At 36.5% G+C, this 21,992-nt stretch overlaps 1 protein-coding gene across 1 annotated transcript in view; it reads left to right on the forward strand.

The window, feature by feature from the left end:
* Positions 1 to 14,665: 14,665 nt before the first annotated feature.
* LOC137398929 (CD109 antigen-like) overlaps positions 14,666 to 21,992 on the forward strand; it is a 29,794-nt gene continuing 22,467 nt past the window's right edge. The window contains exons 1-6 of the mRNA XM_068085095.1: positions 14,666 to 14,778; positions 16,109 to 16,192; positions 16,369 to 16,570; positions 19,748 to 19,916; positions 20,619 to 20,689; positions 21,248 to 21,419. Coding sequence (XP_067941196.1) covers positions 16,110 to 16,192; positions 16,369 to 16,570; positions 19,748 to 19,916; positions 20,619 to 20,689; positions 21,248 to 21,419 — 697 coding nt within the window. The 5' untranslated portion in view covers positions 14,666 to 14,778; position 16,109. The remainder of the gene's footprint in view (positions 14,779 to 16,108; positions 16,193 to 16,368; positions 16,571 to 19,747; positions 19,917 to 20,618; positions 20,690 to 21,247; positions 21,420 to 21,992) is intronic.

The raw sequence follows: 21,992 nt of genomic DNA on the forward strand, positions 1-21,992 counted from the left end.
CCTTACGCCAGATGATGAACTTTTCAGCTTAATCAATTGCTGTATGGTCTTTTTTGTACACAATTCATTCTTTCATTTTTCATTTCATTATTCATTTCATTCACATTCATTTCATTCATTTATAAAATTGCAAGCTGGTTTATTACAAGCTTCAGTCTGCATCTCTTCAGATATTATTTTGTTTACAGTTTCCAAGATCCAGTAACTTTTCATTACCAAAACTAACATGAAGGGAAGTTCCAATGTTATCAACATATGAAAGTTCCTTGAATGTTTTCAGCTGCAAGTAAAAAATGGCAACCATCTTTAAACTGTTCTTTGCGCGAGTCAAGAGCCATACAGGTGGTTCTGAGGCGAATACAGTTTAACAACTAACATCAAAACCTTACTAGTATCTTCAGCAAGTTTAGCTTTTTGTGTGACTTACATTCATGTAGCAATATAAAATAAATTTCTGCTCTATTGTGTATGAATGTGGCTAATATTAAGGCATTTCTACATTCATCACAGACTTATATCTCTGAAGCTTGCGCTAGACAAGTTTTAAAACAAAGGCTATGAAAGGTGCGCAGGCTAAGCTAAGCAGTTCGGGTTCAGGCACTAGTGACTTCAATCCCAGGGTACAGTGTATCTTAGAATGAGGTACATATCTAGTGCGAAGATCTGGGTATACCAATTCAAACTAAAACATTATTTATTGACAAATATCATTGTGAGAGGAAGTCCAGGAACACCCACAAGTAGCTACAGTTATGACAGTCTGGTTGAAAAGCAGATTACTAAAATCTCTCTTTAATCATCTGTGATATCTGACAATGATGACTCGTGTTATAACATGAATGATAGTCACGGGTTAATTAAGATGTAGCAATATTTTATTTACTGACTATTTTGTGTATTTATATATTTACATTATCTTTTACAGATTAGTGCACGTTTAACCTCACAACAAACAACTCGCAGCTGATACCATGACACACGTTTGATTTACTTTCTGTTTATGTAAGAATTTAGTCTTAGCTTGTTTCAGTTAGTAGTGTGGGTGCCACTTCTCCCTCCCTCTCTCTTTTAGCTCATTACAACTTTTTTAGCATGATTATATAAACCTTCTCTGTGGGTCCGGTAGGTAAAGAAAGCTGCTCAATTTTTCTGATGCTGAGGTTATGAATACATCATTTGTTTGGGTCAATAAACAAGAGTTGAGATGTAATTCAAACTTGCTCGTAATATTGAAACACAGAAAATTACTTTTTGTTTTCTCTTTGTTGCTCACTATAGTTTCAAGAGAAAACAACTTTGATTGTTATATTTTTTATTAAGCCTGTTTCATACTTGGTGTAAAACACCTTTGTAGCTGCCATAAAAAGTTTCTACTCCTAAAAATCTAGTTTTCAAATACTCAACTTTTAGAGTTTTATTTTTAACTTAATTTCTTTGAAATGACATACATATATAAATACGTAAATATAAAATATGTAAATATATAACTACATATCTACATATATACACACATATATATGTAAATATGTAAATACATATCTACTTTTCTCAAAGATTTGTGTGTGTAGATTTGTCTCAAAGATTTGTGTATATATATATATATATATACACTGTATATATATATACAGGACAGATATATATATATATATATATATATACACTGTATATATATATACAGGACAGATATATATATGTATATATATATATACAGGACAGATAGCGCAGTTGGTAAGGTATCGGGACCGTGATCATTAGGTCCCCAGTTCAAACCCCAACAACTGCACTTTTCTGGTGGTCCTTAGACAAGACCCTTGCTTGTATAATGTCTACAACCTCTATGATGAGTGCAATAACCAAAGCCATGCCGGCTCGGACGTCGCCCGGTCAAACAAGGTCTGCGCTGCCTGTAGCTGAACCAGGACAAGGCAGTGAAAAATGGGCTACTGGTTCAAAACAGATGAAATGGACTCGGACTGATAACACGGGCCTCATGCAGTGCTACTTTATGAGTGAACCTCAAAAGTGGGGCTACATGGAAAGGATGTGTCAACTGTGGATAAACATGCGCCCTGAATTGCCACTAACCGCTAAGCAACTTGTAGCTCAGAGGAGTGACATAATCAAGCGGCACCTCATATCGGAACTTGAGGTAGATGAAATTAGGGAACAGTTCACCCAAGTAACCTCAACCAACGAGGAGTGCATGTCAAGACACACTGTCACAAATACACGATCATGTGTTGACTCACAGGTTGAAGGAGACATGCACTTTGACCTTGACCCAAGAGTGAGAGAGCTTGCGGAAAATATCATCAACAAGATGTCAGCTGCTAGTGATTATGGTTGCAGGGTACCACTACGAAGAGTTAGCAAGGCCATACCTAAGAAGCTGTTAGAAGACATTAACTTGGCACTGGAGTCGATCTCAACTGAATCAATCAGTGAGACTAATGCCTTAATCTACAGTACAGCAGCCGTCATCTTGGAGGAGATGGATATTAAGCCACTGCCAACAAGGCTTCAAGCCATTCCATCCTGGCAGCTGAAGCTACAAAATAAGATCAAGGACTTGCGCAAGAAAGTTAGTAGGCTCAGTGAGAGATCTAACCACAGTTTGGAGCGTTCAAAAAGGGAAGCCACAATAGAAGCTCTAGAATCTGCCAAACAGCAGCTAGTAGCACTCTCGGCACGACTGAAGCGGTACACAAAGAGCGGGATAACAAGAGAATGAACAAACTGTTCATCAATAATCCATCTAAAGTGTATTTCAAGTTCAAAGGTGAACTGCAGAGGCCAATGTCTGAGCCTCTCCGATCTAGCACTTCAAAGTTCTGGAAGGACTTCTGGGAGAAAGAGACTACTCATAACACACCTGCAAATTGGCTGAAGAGGCTTAAAGAGAGCCATATGTGGCTCAGCAAGGACTCACCATCAGCAAAGAGGACATCAAGTGCAGAGTGCAGCGTATGAAGAACTGGGCAGCACCTGGCCATGACATGATTCAAGCCTTCTGGTTGAAGAAATTGACATCACTTCACACTAGAATGGCTAAGCAGATGGAATGCCTAATAGAACAAGGTGACCATCCAGAATGGCTGACCAAAAGACGAACTGTACTTCTGATAAAAGATCCAAAGCAGGGGCTGATTCCCAAAAACTATCGACCAATAACGTGCTTGCCCACCACTTGGAAACTGCTCTCAGGAATAGTTGCAGACAAACTGGAAAAGCACATGAGTCACTATATGACCAGTGCTCAGAAAGGAATTGGGCGCAACACCCGAGGAGCCAAACATCAGTTACTGGTGGATCGGACGGTCTGTCAAGACAGCAGGAAAAGGCAAACCAGTCTTGCCATGGCTTGGATTGACTACAAAAAGGCCTATGACTCAATTCCCCATAGTTGGATACTTGAGTGCCTCAGTATGTACAATGTTCACCCTGCTCTTGTGGCATTCATCAAGATGTCAATGACCAAATGGAAGACGGAACTGGAGGCTAATTGCAAAAAGCTGGCGAGTGTCAAAATTAAGCGAGGCATCTATCAAGGTGACTCCTTATCACCGCTGCTCTTCTGCATATGCCTAAACCCTCTAAGCAATATGCTGGAGGAGACTCAATATGGGTACCAGTTTAAGAGTGGCACCAAGATAAACTACCTCTTCTACATGGATGACATCAAGCTGTACGTTAACAAAGAAAGGGACATTGATTCGCTAATACACCTCACTCAGGTATACAGCAAGGACATCGGAATGACCTTCGGTATTGAGAAATGTGGAAGGCTAATTCTTAAGAAAGGCCATTTTATGCTCACAGATGGCCTAAGAATGCCAAATGGTACCATCAAAGATATAGAAGAAGGGTACAAGTACTTGGGGATTATGCAAAGCAACATCAACCACGAAGCCGAGGTACGTCACAAAGCCATTCCCGAATACAAGAAACGCCTTCGGCAGGTCTTACAGAGCCAGCTCAATGCCAAGAACCAAGTCATGGCAATAAATACCTACGCACTGCCAGTAATAAGATATCCAGCAGGCATAATAAAGTGGACCGAGGAAGCCATCAAAGAAACAGATATAGCAACTCGTAAACTGCTGACCATGCATGGAGCACTCCACCCAAAATCTGATACTACTAGATTGTATCTTGATAGGAAAGATGGCGGTAGGGAACTCAAAAGTGTACAGCAGACAGTGAAAGAGGAGGAGCAAAGCATCAAAGCATATGCAGCCTCCATGGCCATTTCAGATAAGTTGCTAGCTGAATTTCAATCGGCTGCTCTTACACCGGACCTACGCCCTGATGATGAGGAAATTGACTGGCACACGAAACCTCTTCATGGTGCTTACCACCAACAAATATCTAAGGTTGGCAATCTTCACCAGACATATATGTGGCTGAACAAAGGAAACCTAACGGCCAATACAGAGTCGCTAATCATGGCAGCCCAGGAGCAAATGCTCCCAACAAGGCAACTCCAAACGAAAATCTATCACACTAGAGACGATCCTAGATGCAGACTGTGCAAAGATGCACCTGAGACCATCCAACACATCATCAGTGGATGCAAGCAGCTAGCAGGAAACGCATACACTGAGCGGCATAATCATGTCGCAGGTGTTGTGTATAGAAGTCTATGTGATGAGTATGGCCTTAATAAACCACAACACTGGTGGGAAGCTCCTGGTAAGGTCAATGAAAATGACCGCGCTAAGATCCTCTGGGACTTCTACATCCAAACTGACAAGCATGTCCTAGCAAACCAACCAGATATAGTGGTGGTAGACAAGGAGAACAAGAAGGCTACTATAATAGATATAGCAGTACCCAATGACTACAATATAGCCAGCAAAGAAAAAGAAAAGGTAGAGAAATATCTCCCTCTTGGAGAAGAGATTGAAAAATGCTGGAATGTAAGAACAACTGTAATCCCAGTAGTCATTGGGGCACTGGGCGCAATAACACCGGCGCATAAAATGTGGCTTGCCCAAATACCAACAACAATCAACTCAGGTGAGTTGCAGAAAAGTGCGCTATTGGGAACAGCTAAGATCTTGAGGCGAGTGCTCAAACTCCCAGGTAGCTCTAATTCTGCTCTAACTCGGGTCTCCTACTCGAGTTAGAGCAGAATTTACCACCCATACGGAGTATCCGGAGTGAAGAAACAATTTTTTTATATATATGTATATATAATCTCACGACCAGACGAGCGGAGTGAATGTTTGAGAGATTTTATGATAAATGCATGTGCACACAACTTACGAAAATTATTCCTCAACAACGTCGCAAACCCTTGTTTCAAAATCTCATCAACAAATTTAACCATCGTTTTATAGAGTCGTTAAAGTATAATAACGATACAAAACACATATAAGCCTATTTAAATATGTTACCAAGTTTTTGTAAATTGTCGACAGTTTCTTAAAATTTACCCATCTGATCGGATTATACACAAATAGCCAGATTAATTTGGCCAAAAATCGTCACAAAACGCTTAACAAGCTTGGTTTAATAAAAATTAACCGGCAAACGAAACGCCGAGCGACAGAAAATAGAACCATTAAGTCGTGCTCAATTTACGAAAATATAACGTGCACATTTCACCAGTCTATAGCATTGTCGAATTGCCGAAGGTTTCTGTAATTAACGTAGAAGTACAGAAATCGTTTCTTTTTTGCCGATTTCAAAGTAACTGACATTTTGCAAACTTTTGAGTACTTTGGTAATTCTAACTGATGTCCAAAGCAGTAAAAGTAAAGGAAATGACGATGATATTTTTTCTCTAACGATTCTTATGAGATTATTACAATATTTAATTATAAGTTTGGATGACTATTGAAGTGTAATAGTCACACTAACAACATCGATGATGGGTATATGTTACTGTTATTATCTTTTGCAAATGGCTTTGTTAATTAGATTTTTTTGAAATCTATATAAATATCACAACTTCTTGATACTGTTAGCTATGACGTTTTGAAATGTAAACAGAATTGTGCATTGGTTTTCTATTATTACTATATTAATAATATTGGTTATTTTAATAATATCAGTGCACTTTACTTCTAATATTGGCCAATATAGTATTTCTCCTATTGCAGGGGGAAAAATATAAACATATAATCTTTTCCTTTCATTATTGCTGTTTGTTGTATATAATAACACCCACACTCAGTACATTACAGCTACCATTGCAGTTATCCTATTGCACTGCAGTGCCATTTGACTGCTAATATTGCAGTTCTCAACCATCAGTACCCTTTTTTTTGTCCATTATCACTTTGGTCGTGGGCTGTATGGCAGTGGAATTTCTAGTTTTAGTATTACTTTACTGTATTAACTTATAATATAGTAGAACCATAGTTGTAATTATATATATGATTTTTTGGGGGTTGCTGTGTTTTTGTACTTACACTATAGTATGCTGTTGCCTGATTTTAGGTACGTATTGTGTATTCTTGTTGGTATGTTGAAAATTACAACCATTGTAGCTTCAGGTCTCGAAATATTTTGCAGATAATTTTTTCATTCCTTCTGCTTGTTGTGGATTTGCTTTACATAGGCTACTGCGAGTTTTTTTATCTCTGTTTAATTAGGTGTTTGTGGTTAGTTCGTTTGGTACCGAAAATAGATATATGCCAACTAGTTCACAGGTTTCAGCTACATCGAAGCTGCCCATAGTCACATCAAATGCAGATTATAATTTTGTCTATATTTCATTTTTATGAAAGAGCAATGATTTTTTTGCATGTTTGATAATGTGTCTTTCTTCTTTGGCTGTTTTGCTAGCAAGATTTAGTGCTTTTTAAAAAAGAGTTGGAGTTATAGAAGGGTAAAATTTACATGCATCAAATGTTATAAAGGTTTGTTTGCTTGTTTTTTTGGGTATGTTTTGAATCATTCTGTTACTGCATTTGTGCTGTTCTTAGATTTACTTTTGTGATTTTGTTAGCTGCTTATTAATATTCTCCAGTGTTGATTTACTTATTATCTATTCCTATTATTCTGATTTCTGATTTTATAGGGTTTACTGGTATGCATAAGGGTTTCGTTTCAAATATTTAGTTTATTTTTTTCGAGTGTTATAAAAGCTTTTTTTCTGCTAGTTTTTCTATTCTGTTTTTAACTCTTCCCCTACGAATTTTTTTAGCTGGGAATATATTTCAAACATGGACCGACATTTTTTAATCATAATTGGAAAAGTATTGATTCAATTACCACAAAATAAAATTGAGAGTGATCAGCACATTTTTCTACAAGATGGACTAGTTTTAACAAACGTAAACAGTGGTAATAATAGATGTAATAAAGATTGTGTATTAATATGCTCAGTTCTCATCAACTCGACCATAGAAGGGGTTATCTCTCCACTCATTCATCAATTGCATTGCATCACCATTTCTAATATGCAGTAATCTTGAGTCTCGGTGCGTGACACGTGCATCAGTTTACAGTTCGCAAAGCCTTCGGTATTGTTATCACCAGATTGGATGGTGCTGGTTGGCTTGTTAGCCAGTGATATGCGATTTCAGGGCGGGTTGTTAACCTGTGAACTCTGTTTTTAGCAAACGACCGGACAGTTACCTAGCTTGCATGGTCAAAATGGGCCAGTCTGCTTCACTTGCAGCTGATCATATGCTAATTACTGAAAGAATTCTTGCACAATATCTCAAAGGTATTTACCAGGAAGAAAAAAGCACTAGTTGTGAACTTTTATATTCTATGTTTAATCTGTATGTTCTTGTTCTATCATTTGCCTGTTGTACTGTGATTATGGTTGTCTATGGCGTACGGTGATGTTGCCGTTCATTGAACTAGTTTTGAAATTTAGTATTGATTACTTGCATTTGTTTTTAGACTTCACGGTGGTGTTGTGGTTGAAAGTCAAAGTTCGAAGTCAATGAAGTTTATTACAACCATTCATATCAGTAAAGTCATAACCTCTCTAAAGTTCAATGTTCTGGCAATGTTTCTTCATCGCTAAAATAGAGCCACAATGAAATAAAATATTTGCAGGATTTTCTGCAGCAAGACGAGACGTACTCTCTTCACGATTGGCAATCGTCTTGTTAAAAAGCAATCATTTAAACCATTTTATTTATCATATTTCCAGTTTTAAAATGAACGTAATAGTTGGTCATATGAAATGCCGCTTTGCTTACTTTAAAAAAAAGAAGTATTAGGTCTACTCTTAGTACAACTCAAGTATTACTACTTTTTCTTAACGAGGCTCTGAGCAGCTTCTAAAGTGGCTTTCCTCCCCCTCCATCCCTCCTCCTATGCAATGCAATAAATGATCCTAAATGTCACTCAAGTGAAGTGGCATGCTGTAGTGAAAAGGTTATGTAGTAATGAGTGTGTGATTTTTTTGTTTTTGACTGTTACTCTTTGTTTAATTTGTTTTTCGATTCGATGGTAGGTTTTTTCCATGTTGTTATGTAGTAGTTTGTCATAATCGTGATTGCTTAGTTGGCAGTAATTTGTTGTTTTGTCTGCTTTCACTAGTACCAGTTTGCTGTCTTAAACAAATAGCCTTTGTATGCTGCTTCAGTTCGTTTTGGAAAACATTGCGCTGGAGACATATGCGTTCTATATTAGTTAGTTTTGACATGGCCAATTCAATCTCAACAAGTTATTTTATGTTAGGTACAAAGTTTTTTGTTTTTAATCCAACTGTTTCCTTACCTTTTGTTTTTCTGGGTTTAAAGAAAAGAATGCTTTTCACTTCTTGCAAAGAGTTAGCCTCTCAGTCATTTCTATCTGCTTCTTATGATAATCCGGAGGTCTAGGTATCGGTATGTTTTTTGTTGAGTAGCCGAGGTTGATTTTTTCCATATTGAGACTTAATAACAACAGAGCTCTCAACAATAAATGGTGCAAATTTATTATATTTCACGGTAATCTAGTCAGAATGAGAATTCTAAACACTAAGAGATGAGTATGTTAATACTAGACTAGATATATATCTACACCCATTGTTCTCCTTCTTCCTCTTTCTATCTTTTCTTCTCTCTTGCCTTTTCACTCTCCTCTCTTGCCCGTTCATTTCTCTTCTACCTCACGTCTTTCTTTTATTCTTTCATTCTCTACAAAGAGTCTTGTAAGGTTGACTTGCAACAAAATTCACATTACAGTTATTTGGTATCATAAGATTCACCATGTCTTACTCTGTTTTATTGTAGGTGCAAAATATATGGGAATATGATTACAAGCTTTTAAAAGCTAAAAAACGAACAGTTAATCGCAGCCACACGAGACCGCCGTAGTTTGGATTCGCTTTCCAAAACGGCTCAAATGGGACGTAGTTGTTACAGGATGGTTTCTGTTTACACTTTTATGCTATCTCATTCGTCGAAATATTTTTACAAATATACTTCACGCATTCAATAAAACCATGTCTATTGTTCTTACACGTCTGTTTTATCGTCATTGTAATGCTGTCACTTTTAGCACTGATATCTTATAACTTACCATAAAAAATCGTTAAACTTTTTAACCTTAGCTCGAAGGAGTACATATAATTGTCCGATAATCATGACGAGCCTGTTGGTCACCTGTGATAATCGAAAAGTGCTGCAAAAATTATTTGCGAAGTATTGGGTCACATGATCAGATTACGACTTGACGATTAGTCCAAGCCAAAACAAAACTGTAAAGTAGCGAGCATCTATATTTGATACGGGGTCTTTGGTAAAACCCGAAGTGTTTGTCATAAACTAGTGCTACGAGAATTTAATATTGAGCTTTTTATTGGCCTTTTAATTCACGTGAGAACATCACGTGACAAGACGATAACCAAACTGTAATGACTACGTCAGATAAATAAAGAGATTCCAATCTACGGCGGCTTTTCGTTTTTGAGCTTTTAAGAGCTTGGAATCACATTCCAACATATTTGGCACCTACAACACAACAGAGTAAGACATGGTGAATCTTTTGATACTAAATAACTGTAATGTGAATTTTGTTGCAAGTCAACCTTTAATTAAGCATGAAGACCTCTAACAATGAAGTGAATACGTATATGGGAGAAAGCATCTATAGCGCAACTGCACCAATAATTGCCTTCCCATGAATCAAATGTGTGGGGCAACTCCTATGCACCCATAGCTTCAATTGTGCTATGTCTACACAGCATACTAGATTTGTCTTTAGGAAGCTCAGCTGTAACAGCAGTTGACTTCTTGTGGCTGCACCTTGGTGTAGTAGTAGGAATTAAAAGTCATGGCAAATGTTAATATAACAGGTCACATTTGGTGTATATTTTACATGCATGCATCAGGAGCTGCTTCAGCTGCGTTTTAATTTTCCAAAATTGATTCAAAATGATATTTGAACCAAAATGTTTGCCATACTTTTTAGCTAATTTCCAGTAATGCATGGTTTGCGGTTATAACACATTGTCCACAAGTTGTCTTATACTTTTTGGTTAGAATATAAAAACTATTTGTTGCTATTATCATTATTAGCTACCAATTATTGATAAAATTTGCTATCATCACATTTCACAGTTGTTATATTTATACATAACTAGCTGTGCTACCCGGCGTGCCTGAGTATTAGAAATCAGCTTATAAACAATGAGAGGTAATGAGAGTTGCCTGCCACTTGCTACTAGCCTGGCACATTGCCAATGGATAATTTGAGTAAGCTTACTAATAAGAGCTACCTCATAACGTTATGCCACGACTTTGCGTCGGAACCGAAGGCATAGCGTATTTGCTCCCATATAGCGACATATATCGCCTAGTGAATCTATTAAGCTTGTGTGACTAAATTGGTTAGGTGTTAGGACTGGCAAACAGGAGGTTCCGCGATCAAGTCTTCTGCGATACGAATTATTTATTCCACGATTTTAATATATAGCTGGACACATGCAACGACGGACGGACAACCAACTTTGAAAAATATATATATAGATCAGATTCAGCTGAGTCCAAAAGTTGTAAATGGTGATGGCAAGATAAAGCTACAAGTTTTAACAAACAGGCTCTATACTTGTGATCGTTCAGCTGGCTATGTTTACTGACAAAGGTTGGCATTCCATCTAGTACGAGCGTCTAACAAATAACTATTTTGAATTTTTTTTATTTCAATCTTTGCTTTTTGAAGTTTTATTGTTGCTATTTCTGTTACCTAATCAGATTTTTGTTACTTAAAAAGTCTCAAATAAAAGCAGCAGCAGCCTAAACAAAGGTTTGCTCCTAGCAAGCATAATCATAGTACAATAGCAAAGCTGCCGATCTGCTAAAGCAAAAATGAAAGATGTAGATAGTTGATTTTTTGACGAATCATGAGTAACGCTTCACCAACATTTGTAGATAGTTGTTAGGGAAGGTATAGCTGTAATGGTCGTGCAAGTCTGCTTTACTCAGCATCTCACTGTAGTTCATAGTATCTTAAATAAGATAAAGTTAAAAATTATGAGTTCATCCCTAATATATTATACATGCACCTATTACATGGACTTAAATATTTTTACCTAGGGCCTTTAAAAGACAAATGAATTATCTTTTTTATTTCATGAGAATATAACTCCAAAGTAGATCAAATCAGCTTAACTTGAACAACAAGCATAGTAATTGTTGTTCAATTTACAAAAAATTCAATAACTAGAATTCACAGGACAATGAAAGAAGATCTTTGGTTGCTTCTATAGACTCAGAGTAACAGAGTCAGTATCAGAGTACTCTATTGGGAGAGAGGTACGTATATATAGAGAATATCACTATCTCATGTATGGTTACAACAGAGCTAGCTAAACACTCTATATCCGCTTCTTCACCTTCTCCCCTTTTCCAACACTAATTCATCAGATGTGTGATACTGCAGACTAGTCAATTTACATCTCTAGAATATTAGAGGTTCAGAACTTGTACATTAAAAGTAAGTTATATTGTTATGTCATCGAGCATAACCAGATTTATTAAATCCACCATCCTTCATTTTGTTGAGTTTAGCAATATGTTAGTCTTCTTGTAATGAATAGGGTGGTTAGATTCTGTCAAGGGAATTGTCATTGAAAAGCGTGTAAATAAGCAAAGACAGTATATCTCCACTATTTAAGTACATCAAACAACTTCTTGGGTTCTAAATTGCATTCTGCAAGGTCTTTTTCACAGCAAAAAATCTAGGGTGCCATTAGCTCTAGGCGGTGGAAAGAACAGTGACTATGACACCCAAAACTAGTGATTGCTTCTTATCGTGTCAACATTCTTTCCTTTGCTTTATTGCTCACAGTTGCTAGGAGCTGTCTAGCACAAGAGCTCCAAACCTTTTTCATTCAATTCCTCCCTTTTGCCTTTTCATAAATTTGATTCTCTCCCCCTCCCCGCCCGCACTTTTAACTCACATGGCTAAAAACAACCGCTACAAATTATAATCCCATTTTGTTGTACATGTCTACATATAACAACATAATATAAATTTTTATACAGCAAGCATACAACACACAACAAAACATGACCTTCAGCATGGCGGTGAATTGGTTTATGACTAGGCTAACTTACTATCCAATCGAAATCCGGATGGATGTGTTGACATATATATCTGGATTCTGACAAGTAGCTCATTATTAGCAACTAGTGTTATATATGAAACCAAAATGTTGAATGATGAAACCCAAACTCACATGGCACTGCAGGACATAAATGAAAAATTTAACAAATCAGACACCTCTCTGTTCCCCCTTGTATATTCAAAATTCCCCCCTTGGGAGAATTCCTTCCTGGTTAGGAACCCCTGGTCTAGCATTTCTTCTCACTTTTAGACTCTCAGATAAAATTATTATTTATTACAACAGCTGAGGATTTTTGCTGACAAATAGCTAATTTTCCAAGTTCGGTCATCTTGTACAGGAACCAATATGTAATATTGTATAAATGTATACCCAGTTACCAGGCAGGAGACAAGATATCTTCTCAGGACTTTAGCTAAAATTGGAGGTTTCTTTGGTCATGAAGGTTTTGTACCGCTTAGTACAGCGACACCTGAGCAAACTTGTAGAGGTCCTTGCTTAAATGGAGGCCTAATCACGCCCAGCTTTCAAATGGAGTCATGTTTGGAGCACCAAGCTATAAGCTATCTGGGAGATCAGCGTTTAATATTAACCATAAATCAAGATTACGGTTGTTAGTCTGTTTCATCCATGTAATTTACCTGAAGCATTTCTCTTCTCTTTTATCAATCATTTCCATATTGCTAACTCATGGATGTTGAGTTCAATCACAGCCACTCTGTAGCAGGCCTCACAAATGAATCAAGTTTTCAACTAATATGAAATACTGTTAGATTAAAAATCTTCACATACATGTACATGTAGGTATAAAAGAGCCATAGGAATGCGTGAGCAGAAATGGTGCAACACGAGTATTGCCTTTAGTTGACGTCAAGAAGAGTGGTCAAGGATGAAATGTACATTTTGGTTGTGAGTTAATCTCAGTATTGACTGGCCAGACCTTTAATAACTGTTATTACCTTAGCCATAAATTACAGCTAAAGATCTCATGCTTTGATTACCAGCTAGACCGTCAGAGTGATATGAGCCAGCTCTTGTTTTGGTACATTCCTCCATTAGCTTCAGAAAATGGCTTGTTTGTAAAAATATTTACACTGCCTCCGCATTCTAGCTGTGAAACAGGTTAATTCTGTTCTAGCACTTTAGTGTGTATAGACTTACAACTGCAGAGTCATCTCTAGTATGTTTATGGAATTGATTGATCAGAATGTAGATGTAAGATGTGTACCTGCAAGTCTGTTTTCTTGTACAAATGTCTTACCTACTTTAGTTTAGTTACTCCTGGTGACTTGTATTACTCTCGTTTCATAAACCTGTCTGGTTTTCTGAATCACTTTGGGTGCATTTACCGTTCTGGTCCCCTGTGTCACTCTGGTTGTTGGCATTTGCCTGATTAGCTGTATTATTTGCCTGATCAACCGAGAGGAAAATGGTGCAGCTTGAAAAAAAATCAAGTGGAAAATGGTATGAATTAAAAAAGCAATCTGGCAAGAATTTAGTATTATGTCAATCCAATTAATATCAAAAATATTTCAGACTAAGGTGTGGCACATTGCAGTTTTTATAAAAATAGTAACAGTATTTTATGGAATATAAAAATTACACACTTGCATACTGCTTCAACCACTTTATATAGTTTTTATTAAATTGTCAAAAATTGTAATTTAAATATTTTAGCCTGGTTAAGCTACATTTCACTCTACCTTATTAATCTTAGGTCACGCTGTATATTTCATTAAAATTGCAACATACAAAATTTTGGCAATAGAAAGTCGTTTAAATTATAACATAGAAAATCTTTCACGTTCCTTCTTGTTTTTCATCAAGATAATTGTACTTTTTGTTATGGCCAAGTGCACGAAACCATTAAAAATGTGAGGTGAATCTTGAGTTGGTGCCAAATTTACCCCATCAAGGCTATCCGGTTCTTGATGAGAGCTAGCTTGCGCAAATCCATACATCCGCGTAAGAAGCTTCACCGCAAGCTGTTGAATGCCGAGTGCAACTGTGCGCATGCCTCAGCTGCGCATCATGACACAGAGCACGCGATAACTGAGTGCTCTGAATGAATTCCTAAGACGGAGCATAAATCATTTAGACTAAAGTCACACTTATCTCTTAACTAGCAGCAATGGCCAATCACAGGGACTCTCATCATCGGAATCTCTTGAGCTATATTTCTTGGTTGCTTTCTTAGTCTCGGTGACACTCCGCAGAAGAACAGTGTCAGCAGAAAAAGAGATTCAATAAACGAGGTAACTATAAAAGTAACCATCTAATTTTAGGGGTGATGTAGAGGTCATTGACTTCTAGAACTAATAATGTCAACTATCAGTGTTCGGCAGAAGAACATGCTGACTGCTGCCTGCTAACATATCAGTTTACGATATATCAGTTACCAATTATCACATTTTGTTATCATGGATGTTTGTACTGCTTCTCACAACTAACTATTACAAAGATAATTTGTCTACTAACTTTTTGTTGTGTAATATGATAGGAAAATATATAAAAATGTAATATTATTATGATATCAAAACAGCCTGTTATTAATAATAGGCAATATTTCATGTTGATTGCGATATCTTACAGATATATTCTTTTTTATAATTTATGTATATTTGTTTGGATTTAGAATGGTGTTATTTTGAGGAATGTTACAAAATGGCTATGGTTTAAAGGTCGAAATTCTAGCCATGTAATTAGTGTGCTAAGAATTTGCATTTTTTTCTTTTGAGATATGACCTATTTTAGCTTTTAATCCCTTCCACCTTAAAAATACATATATAAACAAAATTGTCAAGTACAAATAAATTTGCTCATCTTGCAGCCAAAAACTTTCATATTTCACATAGAGGTCAGCATCAGCAGGTGATGTAGAGCTCTCCAATATTTAATGATGCTGCTCTCTTTATTAAGAAAATTACTTGCACAACTTTTATCGATGGAGTTAAAATATTGTGTGTCATGTTTCGCTGTGCTGTGGCGTTGGTAATACAATAACAAAACATTCGGGTTAAATTTCTTAAATTGTAAAATAGTAGTCCGATTTTTATTAACAAATTGATGAATGCATTAGGCTGGTCAGAAAAGTAAGTTTTTAGTGAAAGCATCTTTGGTGAAATTGTTGCTAGGTATGCGCAGGTGGCCGTGTCACTGAGGGCTAATATGCTGATGAAGGGATAATTCTGTATACAGAGTTTTTAAATAATTAATTTGCATAATCCAAGGCAGTTAGTGATACCATTAGTCGTAAGAGGTTCATTCTAATTAAATATTAATATTTCGTTGTTATCTGTTACCGGCTTCTTGGTTCAATGTTATATGGCCGTCAACTGAATTATTACGTCAATCTTTTTTATATTTTGAAAAATTTTATTCATCACGGTATATGTTTGCTGACGACATTCATCTATTGAGCCTACGTACAGCATCTTTTTACAAAGCACAAAGATTTTCAAACCGGCAACCAATGTAATAAGCTAGTCACTGAGTACTGTATATCCCCTGTGACTGCGTTTTATTATGCATGTAGCACCAGTTATAGACATGCGTATATTGTTCACTATCATGTGACTTTTAAAGAATGGCAAACCCGACTGCTGGTCTCTATGTATTGCTTGGAATCTTTATGACGACTAGCGGGCAGGGCCAGTTACAATCAGACCCGTAAGTATCAATTAAAATTCGTTTCGGTTCTCCGCTAAATTCTAGGTTATATATATTTTTTAATACACACAGTTGTCTTTTTATTCAAATGAAAAACTTAATGATGGTTGAATATTTGTTCTTTAAATAAGCAGCATGCTCAATAAATAAAATTATTGAAATTTTATTATTTTTAGCACATATGTGGTGGTAACGCCTACAAAAGTTCGACCAAATCAAGATGTTGTTATATCCGCAACAATACTGAAGTTAAAATTTCCTGATACCATTACAATACACACTGTCATAAGATATTTAGTCCATAAAAAGCCAGCTGAAGAGATCAGCAGTGCTCAGCATACCTTCTCTAGACCTGGAAGCCATGACATAATACTAAAGGTGAGTCTTAAACATAGTACCAGTCTTGTCTTCTCATGCGGGAATCTTAGCTTGGAATACCAACTACGCTGTTATTGCGAAGTCAGTGTCACTTTAAATGTTGAGTTTTTATTTATTCTGTGATTTTGACAATCACTGTCACATGCTCTGCTTGTGTCAGCATGTTAGCTTTCCATATACATGTACAAAGAGCTGATTATCCAAGAGTGTATAGCTTGAAAATTTTATAATTTCCACGATGTATCGTCGTTAATTTCCCGCAGCCAACCATGTACACAGCGTAAACATACCACACAATTGCTCATACAAATCTATTTGATACATATAGAACAATTGGCTGTTTTGTATAACTTTTAAATTAACACTCAAGTTTGTTTTAGATTAATATAATAAACTACATATCTGTCCTCGGTCATACTGAGAGTTGAAATGTTGCAACAGTGACACACCGGTAACTGGCTCTGCCATGATAACAGCGAAAGACGGGCTTAGTTTTTAGCAATGTGTATATCAAAATAGATACAAGTTACTCACTTGCTCAGCGAAATGACCGATATATTGTCAGCATAAACAAGGTTCAATTCTACGAGTGGATTCTTCTGATTTCATATGACGTCATCTTCCAACGGCTGTTTTCATAGATGCGTATTATTTTCTGCTGCCACATCTCATCTAACACGCTCAGAATGAATGCAGATTATTATAGATGTTCTCAAATGATTTGCGTCTTAAAAGAAGCTCTTTCCTTTGATATCCATATTTCACGATCAGACAAGATCAGCTTTAGAGTTCCCAGTCACACATCTGTCAGCAATCTGCCATGACAAGCACTCTTACTCCAGCCAGTCAACAGCGTCAGTTGGCTATTTAAATACTAATCAAAAGTGACAAACAATTTATCAAGTTCTCTAGCTACGCAGACATGAAGAAGCCATGCTTGATGTTATTCTACTCAAATTAATTTTTTTAAATATTCTAATAAGCAATAAAAATAAAATAAGTGAAATTTACATTGTTTTTTTAACAAATATGATGTCAAATTGCTGTATCGCATTCGCTCAGCAAATGTTTGATTCTTATCGACCATGCAGAAGCCACGTGAAATAGAGAACGACTCCCCCATAAATAACAATTACTAATGAATCAGAAGGTTGGTGCAACTGCCGCTCGGCCAAAGATGTTGAAATCCTTTTATCCACCCGAATGCACCAGGACTTCAGTTACCTTACCAAAGGTCAGATTAGCCAGATAATGACTTCGAAAAGCATTGAGTATTTTGTACCAAATCCAGCGTGACTAACTGATGTATACTAAATATAAACTTCACAAAATACGAGTTGGATTCGCTAGGTTGGTAGCTGATAGATTAAGTAATATGTACTATGGTAGCAACAGATAGCTGACGCTGTTCCCTACATTTAGCTTTAACTCGAATAGGTTTAAGCCATCGCCTGGCTCGCTAATGTTTGTCTACACGAGATGCAGTATATATGCTATTTTCATTGATCTCATGCATTATAGGTATTGTCAACAAAAACCCGACCTTGACCTATATAGATTATTAGTAAAAAAGTAAATCGTTAGGTACATCTGATCCGTTGGATTAGAAAGGCTTGTAGACATCGCAAAACGATTAATCACTTGAACTGAATTTACAACTGCACAACAAACTACATTTATAATTACTGTATTCCTTTTTTTCATATGGCATATGCTGTGTGCAATGACTGAGGGGATGTGTAAAGCATACATATATCATTAAGCAGTACCACTGCCAGCCAAAATTGCAGAGAAGTTGATTTTATTCACCTCAGATCGTGGACGGGCAAGCGCGCAGTCACAATCAAGCAAACTGTCACAGACCTCGCTATTACTAAATGCGCTGATATATTGCTCGATATTAATCAAGTTTAAAAAGATGAAGATCTGCTCATCAGCCAGCTGAACTGATCAATCAAACTTTGTCAACCACAACCTGTTAAATCCAAGTCTATTTGAAGATAAATATCTGTGAACTTCTGAAGCTCAACCATAAAATACACCCAATTAATGTCAGCGATATGGAATATTTTTATTTATTTATTACATCCATTTAAATGTAGGTGAGTGACAGGCTATATGTGTTGGCAGGTAGGAATTGCTTAGATTTCCATAGTTACAGTTTATAACCTAACTCTTGTCAAGGCTTATGACATCATTATTGACGTCGACAACTGCGCAAGAATATTGGAGACAGTCTTTTGGTTCCTCCAGTGTAACGAATCAGATGAATGCCATAAAAAGTTATTCTGAAGGATGAAGCTTTTGGAAAATATTTGATCTCATTAGTCAAGTTTTGTCGACAAGTGTTCACACACAAGTTTCATCGATTGAGCAAGCTAAATTTTAACTACAAGCGTCTTTATCAATAAATGCAACAGAATTGCTAAAATCGTGAAATTCGACAGTTTTGCTAGTAATGCCAATGTGGTTTCGACAATAATGGCAACATGCGTTCCTTCTAGCCAATAGACCAATAATATCTATGATAACAATTGTAATGGCAACATGCGTTCCTTCTAGCCAATAGACCAATAATATCTATGATAACAATTGTAATGGCAACATGCGTTCCTTTTAGCCAGTAGACCAATAATATCTATGATAAAAATTGTAATGGCAACGTGCGTTCCTTGTAGCCAATAAACCAATAATATCTATGATAACATTTGTAATGGCAACATGCGTTCCTTGTAGCCAATAGACCAATAATATCTATGATAACATTTGTAATGGCAACATGCGTTCCTTCTAGCCAATAGACCAATTATATCTATGATAACAATTATAATGGCAACATGCCTTCCTTCTGACCAATAGACCAATAATATCTATGATAACAATAGATGCTATATTTATTCAAGCTTCTAACTTTATTCAGTAGAAAATACCTGAAAAAAAGAACTTATGATGACATTGTTTACTTCTACTGCAAATTACATACCCCAAAGAATTGCTCGTATATGTTGAGCCAGCCGAGGAAGCCAGGTTACTTATTAAACTGAAAGGCATGTGCCTGTCACCATCATAATTACACACTATCTTCAACAAAATTCTTGCGAAACTCTCACTAGACTGTAGATGACAGATAATTTCATACTCTGATGTCTGGCATATTAAACAATTAACATTTTTCAGACACCCCCCAGCATGTTGCATGGAAACTACTCTATAAAAGTGTCAGGGTTCTCTGATCCGAGATTGAAAGGGCTGATATTTACCAACGAAACTGGCCTTTCATTTGACTCGAAACAAGTCTCAGTGTTTATATTTCCAGCCAAGCCTTGGTACAGCCAAAAACAAATAGGTAGGTTGAGGAGGACTCAAAGTTGAGATATGACGTGTTATTTGGCAACTTAATATGATCTGATTGGATTAATATATGATTTATAATATAATATAAATATAATATATTCATTTTTTATACATGTCATTGTCACGAGTTTTGTATCAATACGAATTTTTCTTATACTTTACACCTTATGGGTAGAGCTGAGTTTAGTTGGGTGGTTGGCTTGCTGGCCCATCACACGAGGTCAAGGAGGTGTTGGAACTGACGTCCAACATAATTTTCTTCCAGCTTATATGCATTGTCCAATTACATGTAGGCCTATAATGTTGCACCCCCAGTTGAACTGTGGTACAAGCTAATGTAAATAAACATGAACTATATACGGCATCTCAAATCTCAATACATTTGAATTTGCACTATGCTGCATCATGTTCATAAAACTGCATTATAATGCATTGTATTGCTTTGTATCTTATTGTATTATTTTGCGTAATACTATATAGCGTTACATGAATCTTATTAAATTACAATGCATTAGTGAGTATGAACTCTGTTATGCAGTATTATATGATAGTACATTATAGTACACTATTTGTTGTTGCATTGCAACACAGTATCGTATAGTGATGCCATCAAGGTGATATTCTGGTGCTGAGATAAACAATAAAGGCTTTCAAGTTTGGCATAGCTAAGGTTCTCCAAACATAATATTTTTAGTGAGATTCAGAATCATTCCTTTAACGACTGAGTTGATGCCTGTGATCACCTCTATGGATGTCAGCCTCGTGGTAGGTCCTTAAGCCTATTTATTTATAAGTCAATGAGAACTTCTCACAGTGATTAGACTGAAAACCATTTAAAAAGTTCTTGGTTTGTATTTACGCAAGCTTTGGAGAGATTTGCTGGTGGATTTTAAATTTGAGTGAGAAGAAAGAGTGTACAGCATCTTTTTTGTCTGACTGCTCTTTCAAGTCTGGCAACATTCCGCATAATTATTGTTATTTTTAAGAGTTAATATTTGTTGTTTATGTGTGTAGGAGATAGCCTCGTGTGACCCTATAACCTTTTCCCCTATGAATAAGTCGCAAACCCCAGGGCAGTTTTTTTGAGCGCCTTATTCATAGATATAAGGATGATGCACTGATAAACAGCCGGTTCTGTGTGTTATGATGTTTTTGAAATAATAACCGTCTGTAATCTGAGGATCAGACGGCTATTGTACATAAAGACGATGAAAGCCTCCTAATAACCCAGTTCACAAGATGCATATTTACAAACTTCCCATAACTGGTTTTTTACTTCACAACACGGTTATGAAACCTTCAAGTGAAGTCATATACTTTTAGAACACTAAAGGGCTGGTGGTAAGGGAATGGTACTCCCTACACACAAATACACAGGGTGTTATCAGCCTCGCATACCCTCTAGCCAAGCAGTACACAGAGTATGGCGAGTGGACGATTGTGGCAAAATGTTTAGGTCACACCTACAAGAAGACATTCGTAGTTGAAGAATACTGTGAGTAGATCTGTTGATGGCCTTAGCAGTTATTCGGCTAATCATATGTATGATGAAGCTCTGACATAGTTGCATTCAGCAGTTAATAAGAAATTGCGCCAAGCGGAAAACTTTCTCCTTGGTAAGAATAAAAATTACAGGGCAGGAAGTGACTAGGGCAATGAATGCCTTCGTGTACAGGAAATGGGTGATAAATAGCTGGTCTTATCAGCTCATGTGAATTCCTCACCAGTCAACAACAACAACACAAAAAAATAATACAAAAAAATGTTTTAGAAGTTCAAACTTATCCAAAAAGACAAAAAATAGTTTCTTTAAGCTTTTTCATTTAGAGAAATATCAGTACATCGGTATCTTATCCATTTCACAGCTCAGTTATTCAGCAAAATTTTTAGCATTTCAAGTTTTTGCTGTTGGGTCTCTAACAACCAGTGAACACCTCCCTTTAAAAACTTTACGAACAAATAGTAATCATAAAACACTTTTATTCATTTTGTTATATACTAGCCAGGCATATACATCTTTTTTTCATCATCACCAACTATAGGCAAGCGTCACAAACTACTGTTTGTC

Source organism: Watersipora subatra, chromosome 1 (assembly GCF_963576615.1).
Source record: "Watersipora subatra chromosome 1, tzWatSuba1.1, whole genome shotgun sequence".
In the NCBI taxonomy this organism is placed as follows: domain Eukaryota; kingdom Metazoa; phylum Bryozoa; class Gymnolaemata; order Cheilostomatida; family Watersiporidae; genus Watersipora; species Watersipora subatra.